The sequence below is a fragment of the Lagopus leucura genome, unplaced genomic scaffold (genome assembly GCF_019238085.1).
Source record: "Lagopus leucura isolate 7727_CA_CO unplaced genomic scaffold, USGS_WTPT01 Super-Scaffold_100004, whole genome shotgun sequence".
NCBI lineage: Eukaryota > Metazoa > Chordata > Aves > Galliformes > Phasianidae > Lagopus > Lagopus leucura.
The window spans coordinates 47,654,637-47,669,798 of NW_024962264.1; the positions used below are offsets into that span (position 1 = coordinate 47,654,637).

Consider the following 15,162-nt stretch of genomic DNA (forward strand, 5'->3'; position numbering starts at 1 on the left):
CAATGCTATTTAAAAAGAAGGCGGCTGAATGTGGAGAGCTTAATTTCATTCTTAATCTTAAAAGACATGAGGTATTTGTTCTATTTTGGAGGTTTTTTGGAAGAGGCAAGGAGAAGAAATGTGAGGAAATGTACATTCAGTTAGAGAAAAGAACTTTTCCCCTCAAACTGAATTACAAAAGAGCAAAGTCAAGACAAGGCAGATTATTCAGCCTGGCTGTTACTGTAAAGATCATTGCACAGACAGAAACGTCATACTATGCCATGTTCTGAAAAATAGTTTGACTAAATTATACAACTAGCTATCACAAGTCTCATCAATAATATATGCGTGTAATTTTCTCAAGTATCCTGAGGCCTTTGGTGTCTTTGGGACCCCGAAGTTACAGAATCTTTGATGAGGATCTATAGAATAGTGCTGAATTTTTTGTTTGATTGTAATATTTCTTCCTCTTACTGAGCTTACAAGTGCATTAGTTCAGTTGAGAAATGTACTAGTAAACTGTAAAGGCTCTGCTGCTTCGCGGTATCCCAGTGAGTAGCAATATACAGAGTGTGTTCAGGAAGAGACATTATTCAGAAATAACTGCGCTTTTGTGGCTTTCATTTCTGAATTTGTTCCCAAAAACTTTTTTTATATTATTCTTATTTTATATTGTTCTATTTTTATTCTTTTTGACCTGGAAGAATTAAGATATGAACATCCCTATATAACACAACCCCAAAATTCTGGCACTTCAAGGGGGACTCTTTCGCAGCCTCAACTACAAAATACCACAAGCTTATGGTGCCACAGTGATTATTGCTGTGAGTGCATAAAAAAGACTTGGAGAAAATAAATTACAAATGCACATTTTTTCCTCAGTTTTGACTTTTTTTGTACCCAAGGGCAAGTTTTCCTTCTTAACCTTGTTTAGTTTTTGCGTGGAGGCAGTCAGAATTAGTTATCTGCAGAGATACGTGAGGAAAGGATCATTTCATCTTCTCTTCACTGGATGCACATTCCCAACTCCACAGAAAATTCAGCTAGATGCAGCAGAGTTCATGTTTTGAAATGTGAATTGCTTTCTCTGCAATTCTAGGAGATAGAGAAGAGTAAGGTTTGGGTTTTTGCATATCTTCTGTTCTTCTAGTATCCCTAAATGACTCATTCAGGAAGTGTCTGGTTGGCAGTTCCAGTGCCAGGAAGCACAAGACTGGATATACACACTTCTTAGAGTTTGTTCCTATCCTTCCTTACCTTGTGAAACATGCCTGTGCTGACACATAATTTTTGTAAATTATTTGCAGTTATCATATCTCAAATATATGGACTCAATTTCAACTTCAAAATAGAACATTGTGAACTTGAAATCTAACATACACATATGACATAATGAAAGATGGAACCAAAACTGATAGAGTTTGATCTTGAGAATCATCTCAGTAGTTTGAGAAATAGTTTGTTCCTTGCCCATCCACATTTCTTGGTGGTTGGTGCAAACAAATGAAGGAGAAGTTACTATCAGTTAGAGTGAAGGATAGAGCGTTCAAAGTTGCATCTTCTAACTTAGCACTGTAGGTTATGTTATTGTATTGGTGCTCCATGCTTGTTACTTCTGCCTGTTTGCTTTGACATCTGCCTCTTAAATTTATAAAATAAGTATTTTAGCAGAGAGGAAAATAAAAATGTATAAAAGCAAAATGAAAAGCAGCCTACAGTTGTTCTAAGTTACTATTAGTAGTGGCGATGTTGGATTTTCTTCCATTACTCCATTTTAGGGGCCCATTACTGCTTGACTTGTGTGTCTCTAGTCTTATTAATACCTTGTTTCAACAAATCCCAGGTTTCTGTGAATTCTTCTGGGAATTTTCTTTTGGCAAATAGTGTAAAGGCCAACAACAAGCTGATATCATTTTCTAGGATGTTACTCTAGTTTTGGTGCCTTTTCAAGGAATAAAGCATGTTTTTCAAGGTCATCTATTTGAAAGTTCTGTTGTTTTTATCTTCTTTTCTGTTACACCTTAGGGTATCTCCACTTCAAAAATCTGAAGTTGTAGATATGGTCAAAAAGCAAGTTAAAGTAGTAACTCTAGCAATTGGTGATGGAGCAAATGATGTTAGTATGATACAGACAGCACATGTTGGTGTTGGTATTAGTGGAAATGAAGGTCTACAGGCTGCTAATTCTTCAGACTACTCAATAGCTCAGGTAAGCCATTATACTGTAAAAGACAATAATAAATTAATTTAATATCAAATTAATATCAATCTATGGACATTTTCATTATATGTTTGTTTCTCATTTTTTGCAGTTCAAGTATTTGAAGAATTTGTTATTGGTTCATGGTGCCTGGAATTATAACAGAGTAGCTAAATGCATCTTATATTGCTTCTACAAGAATATAGTCCTTTATATCATTGAGGTAATTTTACAGTAAATGCTACTTTATAAAATTAAAACTTTATTGTTTTTGAGATTTTGATTATTCTATATTATTTTTAAGAAGCATTTAACTTCCAGTGAACAGTAGTGATAAATCTTTATTGAACTCGTATTAGTGAATATTAGTGATATATTAATATTAATTAGAATATTAGTGATTTTTTTTATTTTATTTGTTTAACTTAAAAGACCTCCCACTACAATCTTACTAGTAAGTAAGTAGCCTTAAATTCACCATGAGATGTATGTGTTTAAGCTCTTTGTGGAGCTGATGTCATTAATTGTCCAATCTGTAAACTGAAGTCCTTTTTCAAGTCTCTACTGAACTGTGTTGTGCTGTTTGGAATAATCCTTATGGTTTTTTACATGCTTAATTACACTGTTGCATGCTTTTTCCTTGTTGAGGTGGTAGCCATGCCTCTTTAAGCTCTATTTTGAAACAGGATTACCTTCCTAAAGGTAACTGACCTTTTTTTCTCACTTGCAATTTTAATCGGAATGGTATCTTGTGAAAAATACAGTAGTATGAGAGGACTTTTCATTTGTATTGTTAAGACAACATGTAGGTGTAGTTCTCAAGACCTTTGGGACCATTGCAGCCTTACAACTTTGAGTGTATTTTTAATGAATTTTCATAACAGTGATGTTGTGAGTTAGAAATATGGAAAAAAACGTTTCAAGCTTTGATTAAACAGTAATTTTTACAAGTAAATCTTCCATAATTGTACTGCACTATGATTAATGTAGATGTAGCTTTCAACCTTCGTGATCATATTGCAGCCTCATGGTTAACAGTTATTCTTAAAAACACTTCAAATTTTAATACACTGTCAAATTAATATCTTGAACTTTTGCACAGTATGTGTTTAATTTTGACTGAAGGAAAATGCCTTATTCCTGTTAAACTTGCTGTAAACATTAGAACAATATTTCTGGTTTTGTTGTTTATATTAGTGATCTTTTACTGTTGCGATATCTGAAAATATTTAATATTATAAAACTTTTTATTTTATAAGTAGCAGTAAGTATACAGACTCTTTAGAAAAACTTATAAAATAGAAAGCCGCTGGGGAGAAAAAAAGATATTGAACATCCTTTGTGTTTTATAGATGTTTTTTAGATCTAGCATTTTAAAAATCAGATTATCTAGTCAAACGATCTTACTTCCATAATTCCTGATAAGTAGTTCTTATATCAATGTTTTTTCAAATGTTCAAATTTTTTTCAACTTTTTTTTTTTTCAACATTTACTGAAAAACAGTATTAGGTGCTTAAAGAGAAATTTACGAAGTCGGGCTTTAGAACATACTTCTTGTTTTCTTTAATTTTCTGTTTTTGTCACCTCCAAACACGTTGTAAATGTATAACTTGAATCAGATGTAAATATTCCACTAGTTGCATTCTTTCTGAGAAACTTAAATGCAAGGTGCAAAGATCCTAGAGAAAAAAAATACAAAGTACCAGAAGTAGTTGAAGCCTCAACCTGCTGAGCAGACAGAGGGCAAAGAGATCGTTTTAATGTGGATTTTGACCCTTTACGTATCACACGTACAAGCATTTTGTCATATACACCCTCTCTGGAAGATTAGGGGACTTCTACTTCAATTACTATATACCCAACACTTGTCAGCTCAAAATCTTTCACAGACATTAATGGCTCATGTCAATGCTGTGAATGAATGGGCAGAAATTCATCATTGAATGTCTCTGGAAAGGACAACTGCCAGTCTTGAATCTCTCTTTTCAGTTTTTTTTACAGATCAGGCGTGGGAGCAGAGAGCTCAATGAGTATTTGTAAGCTGCTGCTTAATATGCAGAAATGCTACATCAGGAAAACGTCTGTGAGGCCTTTGTGACCACACCTCTTCTGTCTTGGAATTTAGAAAGTAATGCTATGAAAGACATGTCTGGAAGGTTGATTTAAAAAAAAAAAAAAAAAAAAAAAAAAAATTTATTAGCTGAAAATAATTAATTATGCTGCCTTTACTTCGTAAGTGCGTGTTATATTTTAAATGTCTGCTCAGTAGAAACAAGTGCTATAATGGATTCCATGTAATCTAAAATGCAGCCTTGTTCATAGACAGCTGTGAGGTGAGGTGAAATGGGTGCCACGAGTTTCTTGGTTTAGGAATGCTGAAGGTTTATAGTAATACTTCATGCTCTCTGAATAGTGTTTATCAACATCTAAACTATTGAAAAGAAACCAGAAGTGATCAGTAATAACTTTTTTCTCCACTCTATGTTATGACTCAGTGTATATTTCAATATGCGCCTCATCTTTTATATGGAACTAGTCCCCGTAACATTAAAGGTTATATAGTGAAGTATGATTATAGTGCATGTAAAGTGTACTGACTTCAGTTTAAAAAACAGACAGTGGAAAGCAGTTTGTGCCCACTTTTTTTGCATTATATGATTTGAAAACAGCAATGTAAGGATCTGCATTGATATATATCTCATTTTATGAACTAAAGTCTTCTATTTTGAGAGAAATTCCATGATCACTGAACCACAAAATGGTCTGAATTTTCACTTCTCCTTCTTACAGTCCAAATTACTTCTCAGGCCCCTCTCTCCTTTCCTCTCATTACGGGGATGTTTGCTCAGTAATTTGAGCAGTTTGACTGGGGCGCACAACCAAAATTACCATGATGCAAAATAAGTCATAAATACTCATGTTTTGCTCATGCAGTTGCCTTCATCCATTGTCCCCCAAAATCAGAATGAAACACAGTTGTCTGTAATTAAATTTCCCATTGTGAAGAAAGTGTGTGTTTCTTGTCACTGTCGCTATTAATACTGTATTCAGCTCTATAGAGTTTGGTTTTCATGCAAGGTAAAGGGTATAATTTTCTTACTAGAGTTGTATTTTTTGTTAAACTGTCTAACATTACCAGCAAAGAGACATATGCACTTAAGCCTGGCTACTGAGTCGCTTATTCCTCTATGATAATTTGCTTTTACATCACCCTAAACCGTTTCAAATTAAGTGTTTTTAAAAGGGGCAAATCATGTAATGTTACCTGTCCATCAGTCCCCTACCAAGAGCCATCTTCCTAGTCTGGGGGTTCGATAATGCAGGAGCTATGAGGAAGTTGAAATGAAAAAAGGCAGTCGAGCACAACTTGTCTTGAACAGTAGTGATGAGTCTAGACTAGATTCATGGTTTAAGCTTAGTTGTAAAATATCAAAAAAATCATGCTGATGTTTAGTAATGAATGCTCATACAACTCTCATGCTCAATTACAGAGAAAATACTGCTTGTAAAGATCTAATTTCATCACTGTTTAATCATAATACCCGCTCCAATAATCCGAAAGTAAAATACACAACATTTAATAAAAATATCTGATTAATGAACAGCTATGGAGTAATTCCCTTAAGTAACACTGCTTTTCAAGTTAATAGAATAAAACATTAGAAAATAGGATATTTGTTATAACAGAAGAAACTTAGATTTCTGAAACTTTGTCGGGTCCTATGACTTTGTATTGCAAATCTAACTTTTGTGCTTCTTGTATACAATCTTGGTCCAATAATTGGACTTAGATATTTTTACTTTTTACTTATTGCTTGAATAAACAGCAGTTTTAACTGGATTTCAACTCCTGTTTTTCGTATTAATAGTTGCTAATTTCAATTTTTTTCTACCTCGAAGTATTTGCAAAAATGTTCAAACATTCCTCCATGTAATAAAAGAATAAGTTTGCTCATAGAATTTGATTATCTGCACATCAGCCTATGTATATATTGATAAACATGGAATTTATAGCAATTCATGCTTCCATTATGAAGTCAAACAAAATGCAAACTGTAGCAGAGTCTCTGCGAAGTGACATTTGAAAGTTCACTTGAAAGACATGAACCTTAAATTAACTAGAATATTATTTAGGTAATCCTGACTTCTGATACCTTACAATGAGTATTTGTCAAAGACAAAATAATTTTGGCATAGCTTACGAGTAAAACATCCTCTCTTGTCATGACATAATTTTCCTGTCATTCAAATAATATAAATATGAGGTAAGAAAAACAAGAAAGTGGTTATGCATTGCTAAAGAATGCGAGAAAATGTGTTTCTTTTTTCCATGTTTCCATGTTTTTAGGAAAGTAATCCTGTTTCATTAAAAAAAAACAAAAAAAAACAAAAAAAAAACCCACAATACAAATGCATTGAGCTAAATTACTCTTAAATATTAAAAAACATGAAATTGATTTTGAAAATAGCTACCTCCCTGAAATATTTTCATATTTAGTTGGAATTGCTCACATATTAGACCAGATTGCCCTTCTGTTCTGAAAGCAAGTTGTTTCTGTAATAATTTTTGTCACAGAGTTGTAGACCAGAACACTCTCAACTGTATTGTAAATGTGTTCTGGGAATACCCTGTTTTATGAAGTTGAAGAAAAATCTGTTTATTACACTTTGCAAGACACTTGAGTAGTATGATTTTCCTCTTTTTCAGATCTGGTTTGCTTTTGTCAATGGCTTTTCTGGACAAATTCTCTTTGAAAGATGGTGTATAGGCCTTTACAATGTGGTAAGGTTGTTTTTGTGTTTTCATTTTCAATCATGATCATAAAGACTTCTTGGGTAACAACTTTGAATAATCCTTAAGCAAGGCTTCACTTCTCAACTCTTGCAATCTGCTCTTTTAATCCACATACTAGATGTTTACAGCAATGCCTCCACTGACTCTTGGAATATTTGAGAGATCCTGCCGAAAAGAAAACATGCTGAAATATCCTGAGTTATACAAGACTTCCCAAAATGCACTGGACTTCAATACCAAGGTAGATAAAAATCAAATGTAATTAAAACATAATTATCTTTAGGAGAGGATGTTTATTGCTACTGTTTCCAGTTGTCCACTTATCCATAAATGATATAAATCGTATTTGTTTATACTGAAATGTGAAAATAGACAGCAAGTATTCTTTTGTTTTCAGCCTTGATTCTTTTTCTCTGCTGGCAATAAAGCTGTCTTCTACAGGCACAAGTGATTAAACTCCTCTGTCATTGGTTTGTATGTGTTTGTACTGTTATATGGGAATGGATTACAGAAGCCTATGGAGAAGTGTGGAGAAGGACAATTAAATCTGTCATTAGATTTGTAGAGGGAGGGACGTGGTTCAATTCTTTGACCATTTGGGGTTATGATTTTACAATTTAATTTTGAGTTTTGGAAAAAGATACTTGAATACAGTTAAAAATGCATCAGATCAAAAGAAATTTGCAGCTACTTCTAGTAGAAAATATCTTATTATATCTTAATATCTCTGTATGATCTTGGAGATTAAATAGTAAAAAAAAAAAAAAAACCACAGGGCTTATATATAAAACATGCAATTTCTACAGATTTGTCCATAAATAATCTGTATTAAGAGATAATTGAACTATTTCCCAAATCTGTGCAAGCATTGTAACATTTTAAGGGTTCCTTTTGATTTGATTTTATTATTTTGCATATAATTAGGACTTTGAAGTAATGTCATTGTATAATGAAGTTGAAGACATTCTTAATTTGCCACTGAATACCTGTTAAGTGATGATTGATACCTCTTACTCTTGTGCCACTTTTCTTATGAAACTGAAGTACTTTTAAAGAGAATTACTTGTCTAAAATGTCCTTGAATCTTATATGTGTGAGATTTTTCTCCTTCAGCCTCACTTCTTCTCTTCACCCACAAACCTGAAAATGATAAGGAAACTATCATTATGTCACTGCGAATGCTTTAACAATGCAAGACTTACAATGGTCTGTTAATTCAGGCACTTCTGTGTTGTGATACTTTTAATACAGTAGTGTACATCATGAGTTACAGTTCTGTTTTTAAATGATAACTCCAATACGTATATATTTATTGCACAGTTGTATTGTTCACTTCCTTGGAAATTCTGTGGCATATGATACTTATTAGCAGTAAAAGTCTACAAAATTCCCAGCTATATAAGTTGAATAGGTGTTGTTAAAGATTTGGAAACATGACTGTCTTGAATGTTGATGCAGATGTTTGTTATGGTAAAAGGGATCAAAGGTTATGAGGTCATGACAGAGGTTAAAGGATTAGCATGTGACAATAAGAATTGGCCAGGAAAATGTAAAAGTAGAACTAATTTTTCTTGCATCCACCTGTGCTTTCTGTCAAGTAAAAACTTCTGGTAATGACATAGCAAGAGGGAGAGACAAAGGTTAATGAGTAGCACAAGTTCAAATGTGCAAAGTGTTGGAGTGTAAATTGGATCATACATCCTAGGGTAGTTGTATAATCTAACAAAAGACTCTGAGACATTGTGAAAAACGTGAAGCAACTTAATTTCAATTGTTTGAACATCTGAACTCTGATAATACACAATAGTTAGTTCTAATAAAGGCTGTAATTGTCAAATACTTTGCTAATGGAAAAAAAAAAAAAAAATTGCTATCCTGAAGGTACAGGTTACAGATATTTTAAAAAACAAACAAACAAAAAAAAAAAACTTAAGAATATGTATGATATCTGTTACGGAAAGCATCAGAAGGTTGTGTCTGGGTAAACATAATACATTTGTTTTTGGAAGTTTTTTTTATAAATGGAAATAAGTTTGAAGTTAATTCAAATTATTTTGAAAGTACATTAAAGAGGGATCCGTGTGATGAAGGTGTGCATGTAAGGAAAAGTCTTTGGAAGATATTATTTGTCCTTTTTTAATTTCTTTGTGTGTGGAAGTGTGTAGGTAAGTCTATGTGAATTCATGATTTGTTGTTCTGCCTTAAAAATCGTTATGCAAAAAGTAAACTTAAAAACTGAAGTCCTTTTTTAGTTCCCTTCCTTAGAATGTAGCAATTGTTCCACTTGTCTGGTTTAGTTTATTTTCTTCTGATGATACTCCCATATGTATAAGTTTTAATTGCCCTTCTGATTTGAAATTAAAAGGAGGAGATAATACATACTTTTTTTTTTTCAAAACATAAAAATAAACAAATGACCCATGAAGAGCTAAGAGGCAGAAAGTGCCTGTCAATTATGTTACTTCACAGTGGTGGCCTGACAGAAACACATTTTGTGAATCTAACACACAGATGAAAAGAAAGGTCAGGGTTCACAGAGCTAGTTTGTTGCAAATGGTTCTCATGGATTTCTCTTTTCCTTTAGGTTTTCTGGGTACATTGTTTAAATGGCCTCTTCCACTCATTCATTCTGTTTTGGTTTCCACTGAAAGCCCTCCAGCATGGTAAGCGTTATGAAAAATAAAAAAATAAATGTCAAAAGGTACTGAATTTCGAAGTAACTTTTTAATGTAGTGATGCTTTATTAATACTGCTAGCTCTGTGAGGTAGTGTCACTTCTAGAACTGAAACAGATGCAGTCTATTTAAAATGTTTTGTTTAAAATGTGTTTAAAAGCAGAAGCAATACTGTCCACATAAAACTACAAATATGCTTCAAGTAAATTTAAACTGTGGAGAAAATTACTATTTAATTGTTATCTTTGTATAATAATCTACTGTGTAAAATACTTAAAAGATCGTAAATCACTAGAGTCCTTTGCATTGACTCTTATTTTGTAAGTCTCTATTGGCTTTGGATATAGTCTTTCCTGTTGCATCAGGGGTATATAAACCCAGTAGCTTACATCTGTATCAGCAGACTTGTGACAGATCAAAGCGGGTCATCCTGGACACCTCAGTCCTGTCACTGTTCTAGCTTAGCTGTCATATGTGCACCTGAGATGTAGAAGGAAACAGGGTGGTTGGGAGGCACACCGTATTAATTGTCAAAGACAGAAAGTGTTATTTCCAGGCTGTGGGAATATTTGTGTTTATGGCAGCTCTAATAGGCCTGGGATGTTTTGCCTCCACATTGTGAAAATATAAACGTAAGAATAGCTTGTGCCTTATACTTTCTCTGTTAAATTAGTAGTCATCTCAGCTTTCTTGATAGCAGCCAAACAATTCACTCTAGCACAATTGGTAGCCACCAACCTCCCCATTTAATACTAGACCAGGCTGCCTAGGGCCCCATCCAACCTGGCCTTGAATACCTCCAGGGGCAGGGCATCCACAACCTCTCTGGGCAGCCTGTTCCAGCACCTCATCACTCTCGTAGTAAAGAACTTCCCCTGACATCCAACCTAAATCTCCCCTCCCTCAACTTAAAACCATTTTCCCATGTTCTGCTGTTATCTACCCTTTCAAAGAGCTGAATCATAGAATCGTAAAATGGCCTGGGTTGAAAAGAACCACAATGATCATCTAGTTTGCTGTGTGCAGGGGCACCAGCCACTAGACCAGGCTGCCCAGAGCCATATGCAGCCTGTCCTTGAGTGCATCCAGGGATGGGGATCCACAACCTCCTTGGGCAACCTGTACCAGTGTGTCACCACTCTCTGTGTGAAAAACTTCCTCCTAATATCTAACCTAAATCTTTCCTGTCTTAGTTTAAAACTATTCCCCCTTGTCCTATCACTGTCTACCCATGTAAATCAGTAATTTACATGGGACTGTAGGAATGTTCTGGTAGTTGACATAAGAGAGTGAGACAGTCACAGCTGCTTGTACCTGGGAAGGTTAAGGGAAAAACTTGCAATATTCCATGCTGAGTGACTTCTGAATGGATACTGGAAAGTAGGAAGCAGCCTGTTTTCTCTGAAAGGCCACTGGATGCAAGTTCAGTGGCAGTTTACTGCCTTGAAAAAGGTTGTAGACAGCCCAGGAGGAAGGAGATCCCAAAATGTTATTTCATATGCTAATACTGCAGCTTCAAATTCATAATAAAATTCAAATTCGAAGTTGTAGTCAGTCTGTGTAAGAGACTGATGCATTGCATAGCACAGAATAGCGGTCATGTGAACAATAAATCTGTGATATCTGGGTAAGACCACTGGGTTCCTACAAGAGCGTTCCAGAGCGGATCTCTCCAGCTCACAGTACAGGAGCTAGAGCTGACCTGTTTACTGCCATCGAGTCTGAAAAAAAAATGCTTTCTGTCATTCTCTCCCTTCCTAACGAAGGGCTGGGTGAGCAAGGGGAGCAGAAATAATACCAGGGGTTTGTGTGCTTGGTATGTAGTACAACAGCTTCCTGTAGGTCCAGCTGGTGCAGAGCTTCTGCAAGGGGAGAAGAATGCAGGGCAGAAGTCGCTAAGTGTGTATAAAGAAGAAGAAATAATGCTGTTTTTTTCCCAGGAGAGATGCTTAAGTCAGAGAGATCCAATAGAGAACAGAACTACTGTGAACAGGTCTCTGTCTCCACCTATTTCTTATGAAAGAGACAGTGCAGGAGAATTCTGAGAGAAATGAATGGAGTAATGGAGCAAGAATGATAAATAGCGCAACTTTAAGAGTGCATGAAAGTGCTGAGTCTTAGTAGTCCAACGGTTGGGAACTGTCATAGCTGTCTGCTTATTCCTGTGTTTTATTTCGTTGAGTTCTTTATTGCTAGATATATATATTGTTAAGCAACAGAATGCAAATTTGAACAGGTATTTATTAGTACATTGAAAATTTTGAAGATTATGGAAGTCACTGAGAGCTCACAGCCTTTTCTTTGAGTGCTTTTTTGTGTTTACTCTTTAGAGACAATAAATGTGTGGACAAATAAGGTTAAGTGGAAAATTTCAAAGTGCCTGCATTGTAGTAGCATCTGCAAGAAATAGCTGAGAATACCTATGAATTTTTAAGAATTTTCAGGATTTGTTCCATAGAACCTAGGCGCTGGACAGTACACAAAACTAGAGTCTACACTCTATTTGTTATCTGGATATAAGAAGTAAAAAGGACATAGATCTTGACAGAAAATTTTTCTGGAAGTTCATCAATATAGCAGTAAATGGCAGAAATCAAATTTGTATGTACAAGTAAGCCTAACAACTGCCACCTCTCATGTATAAACTTCAAAATAAGCAGTGTTCTCAGCTTTGTTCTCAGGCTTCCAGAGCTCTTGCTGTTCCTTGTGGTGTCCTGTTCTATCCAAAGATAAAGTGTAAATAGAGTATGGTACTACTGAGTATATTTAAGTGTTTGCTTCCTTCCACAGGCACTGTATTTGGTAATGGTAAAACTTCAGATTATCTGCTCTTGGGAAACACCGTTTATACTGTAAGTCTTGCTACAGCTGTCTAATGCTTTATCAATTGTTGTGCATACTGCCTCTATTTTTAACTCCTACAGAGATGGTTTTTATTCTTATTTATAATTCTCTGTATTGAAGACTTGGTGTGAAATGGTACTTGGATGACTCTGAGAAACCTTAAAGTTTGTTTTGTATTTAACTCTGTTTTTTAAAACCAAATAGTTTAATAAAGTAATGATGCAGAAGACTCAGCTGTCCTTTACTGGAAACAGTCTATTTTTAAAGTAGTGGGAACTGTAATTCTCTAATTAACAATTACCATAATTTAAGGTAAGTTTCTGCATTGGAGACATCATGAGTTATTGTGTGTGAAACTGGTTTGTTGACTTGAGAAAGTATAAGTCTCTACTCCCTCTCTTAATTAGTAATAGGAACTTGAAATAAAGGCATAGCCACATGCAACTAAGACTTCTTGGTTAAATTTGACCACACCTAACGGTAATCTTATGTTACTCTTGTACTTACTGATTATTCATGCTTTTTCTTTTAATCTTTATATCTCATAAAACAAAGCTAAATACCTGTTTCTCACTTACTGAGAATATCGACCAGGTACGGGTTTTCCCCCGTAGAAGAGTTCTTCTAAGAACTGTTAGAAGCAGAATTAGACCTGCTCACTCTTCTCTTCGAAGTTAAATGTGTCTACCAGAACCACCTGACATTTGAGGTGAAACAGATTCTTCTGAGGGAAGGAGGTTCTCTGCATCAGGTTCAGACTCTACTGTTTACTTATAAGTTGCAACCTGGCTCAGTTCAGCTGTTGCTGTGAATTTTATAAAATGTATACATGACTCGTGTAACTTCGCTTATCCCAGGATCTGAGTCAGGTTTTCTGACAGCCAGCATCCACTTCTGCTCTTAAAGCATCCTTAATAATGGCCATCATACTATTAGGTGGGTATCTTAAAGCATCCTTTACAGTGGCCATCATTCAACTGAGCAGGTTAGCACTGTAGACATTGTTAAACCCAATTATTCAACATACTGCTGTAATCACAGCTGAAGTTCTGTCCTGAAATGGTCTCAGAACTTCATCCTAGTAGAGGTTCTGCTCTGTATCTCCTTTTGAAAGCCAAGCTTGACACCAGAAGAAAACAAGTTACATATGCTATACTGAGAGGCTAGTGGATTAGGGTTTACTTACATTATTTGGACTGTCATCCATCAACTGATGGCAGTCTTGAAATCTTTGCACATCTGAGTGTCATCTGTTATATCAGGTGGCTCACAAACATCAAAGCCTGCTTTTATAAATCTGCAGTAGAATTTTCCACTGCCTTGGGAAATTATTTTGTTTCTCATACTTTCAGTATTGTAATGTGGAGCTGGTTGCTACTGTTTGTCAGACTGCATCCATAAATGTTTAGAGGCCACATTAGACAGTGCAATTCTTCTGTCACTTTCTGCAACTGGTTTTCTACTTAGAGAGCTGAAGCCTCACTGTCTTGCGAGTCTTGATTGTTACTACCTTACAAAATAGTCAAGAATTCCAAATAAACTATTACTTCACCATTTTAAGTCCAGACAACCTGCTCTTCCTTTTGCTTCCCTTCCCTTCACATTGAAAATCTTGGGAGGGCTGAGTGTTGCAATTGCTGTATTTCTATCCTTGTACAGGAATTCAAGGAGTTCTTGAGTACTCTTGAAGATATGAGAGGCTTTCAGTTTGGGGGTGTGGAACAGTGTAATGTGAAGAGGGAATTTATTCACACAGTCAATATCTCCTTTGACAGCAGCCTTCACTGTTTTTGTTTTGTGCGCATGGTCTATGCAACACGACTTCTTAAACTGATCCTAAAGGATAATTTCTTCTCTCATGTCAGATTCAAAAATAACAAGCACACGTAACAGTGAGAAGTATTTTTCTCTATAATTCATTTTATCATGCATCCAAATATAGCACCATGACTGGATAGATTAAGTAAATTATAACACTCATCATGGTCCTTAATTTTCTTCTAATGAGATTTCACACCATTTTTAAATAATGAAATTGTGGCAGTGGTTTGGGTTTTGTTTTTGTTTTGTTTTGCTTTTTTTTAATCCTTATTACTGCAGTAGTTGAAACAAGGTACTTCAGACTCCAGATTAAAAGAATAAACTTGTAGGTAGGGTGAAAGCTTTCTAGTGAGATTTTGTATCCTTCTGTGCTCCACACACAGTGCAAGACTTGTCAAATATATTTAACTAGTGATTTTCAGCTTCTGATAAAACGAAATTACTTCTGAGTTTTTGAGCCTCGTTGAAGTTCAGCTACTGATGAAGTCACCACTTAAATGATTGCTGCCAACATGGCCGATAAACCAGTTTTAATCATATAAGTTTGAAACTAAAGTGTAGCTGTTAGAGTTTGGTCTTTGTGGCTCAGCTTTTGGCCTCATGTATTTTGAAGTGTAGATAAAGCAAAACTTGTAATGCCTGTTTGCGCATGTACTAAATTTATATTCAGCATTTCTTTAGTGAATATAAAACTCGTTTTTGTAAATTTCAAAGGAAAGAGATAAACAGTTTTATTGACTACTCATTTCTGTTGGATTGTAGATTTTCAATTACTACTCATCTCTAAATTAAAATAGAACATATCATATTTGAGAATAACATGATGTGTTCAGGGATTGCTCCA

The 15,162-nt window shown here is 35.0% G+C and overlaps 1 protein-coding gene across 4 annotated transcripts in view; it reads left to right on the forward strand.

Annotated features, from left to right (window-relative positions):
* ATP8A1 (ATPase phospholipid transporting 8A1) overlaps positions 1-15,162 on the forward strand; it is a 94,607-nt gene that overhangs the window by 59,806 nt on the left and 19,639 nt on the right. For all 4 annotated transcript variants that reach the window (XM_042871480.1, XM_042871482.1, XM_042871481.1 and 1 more), the window contains 6 exons: positions 2,008-2,191; positions 2,295-2,405; positions 6,892-6,966; positions 7,097-7,219; positions 9,563-9,641; positions 12,444-12,505. In XM_042871480.1, coding sequence (XP_042727414.1) covers positions 2,008-2,191; positions 2,295-2,405; positions 6,892-6,966; positions 7,097-7,219; positions 9,563-9,641; positions 12,444-12,505 — 634 coding nt within the window. The remainder of the gene's footprint in view (positions 1-2,007; positions 2,192-2,294; positions 2,406-6,891; positions 6,967-7,096; positions 7,220-9,562; positions 9,642-12,443; positions 12,506-15,162) is intronic.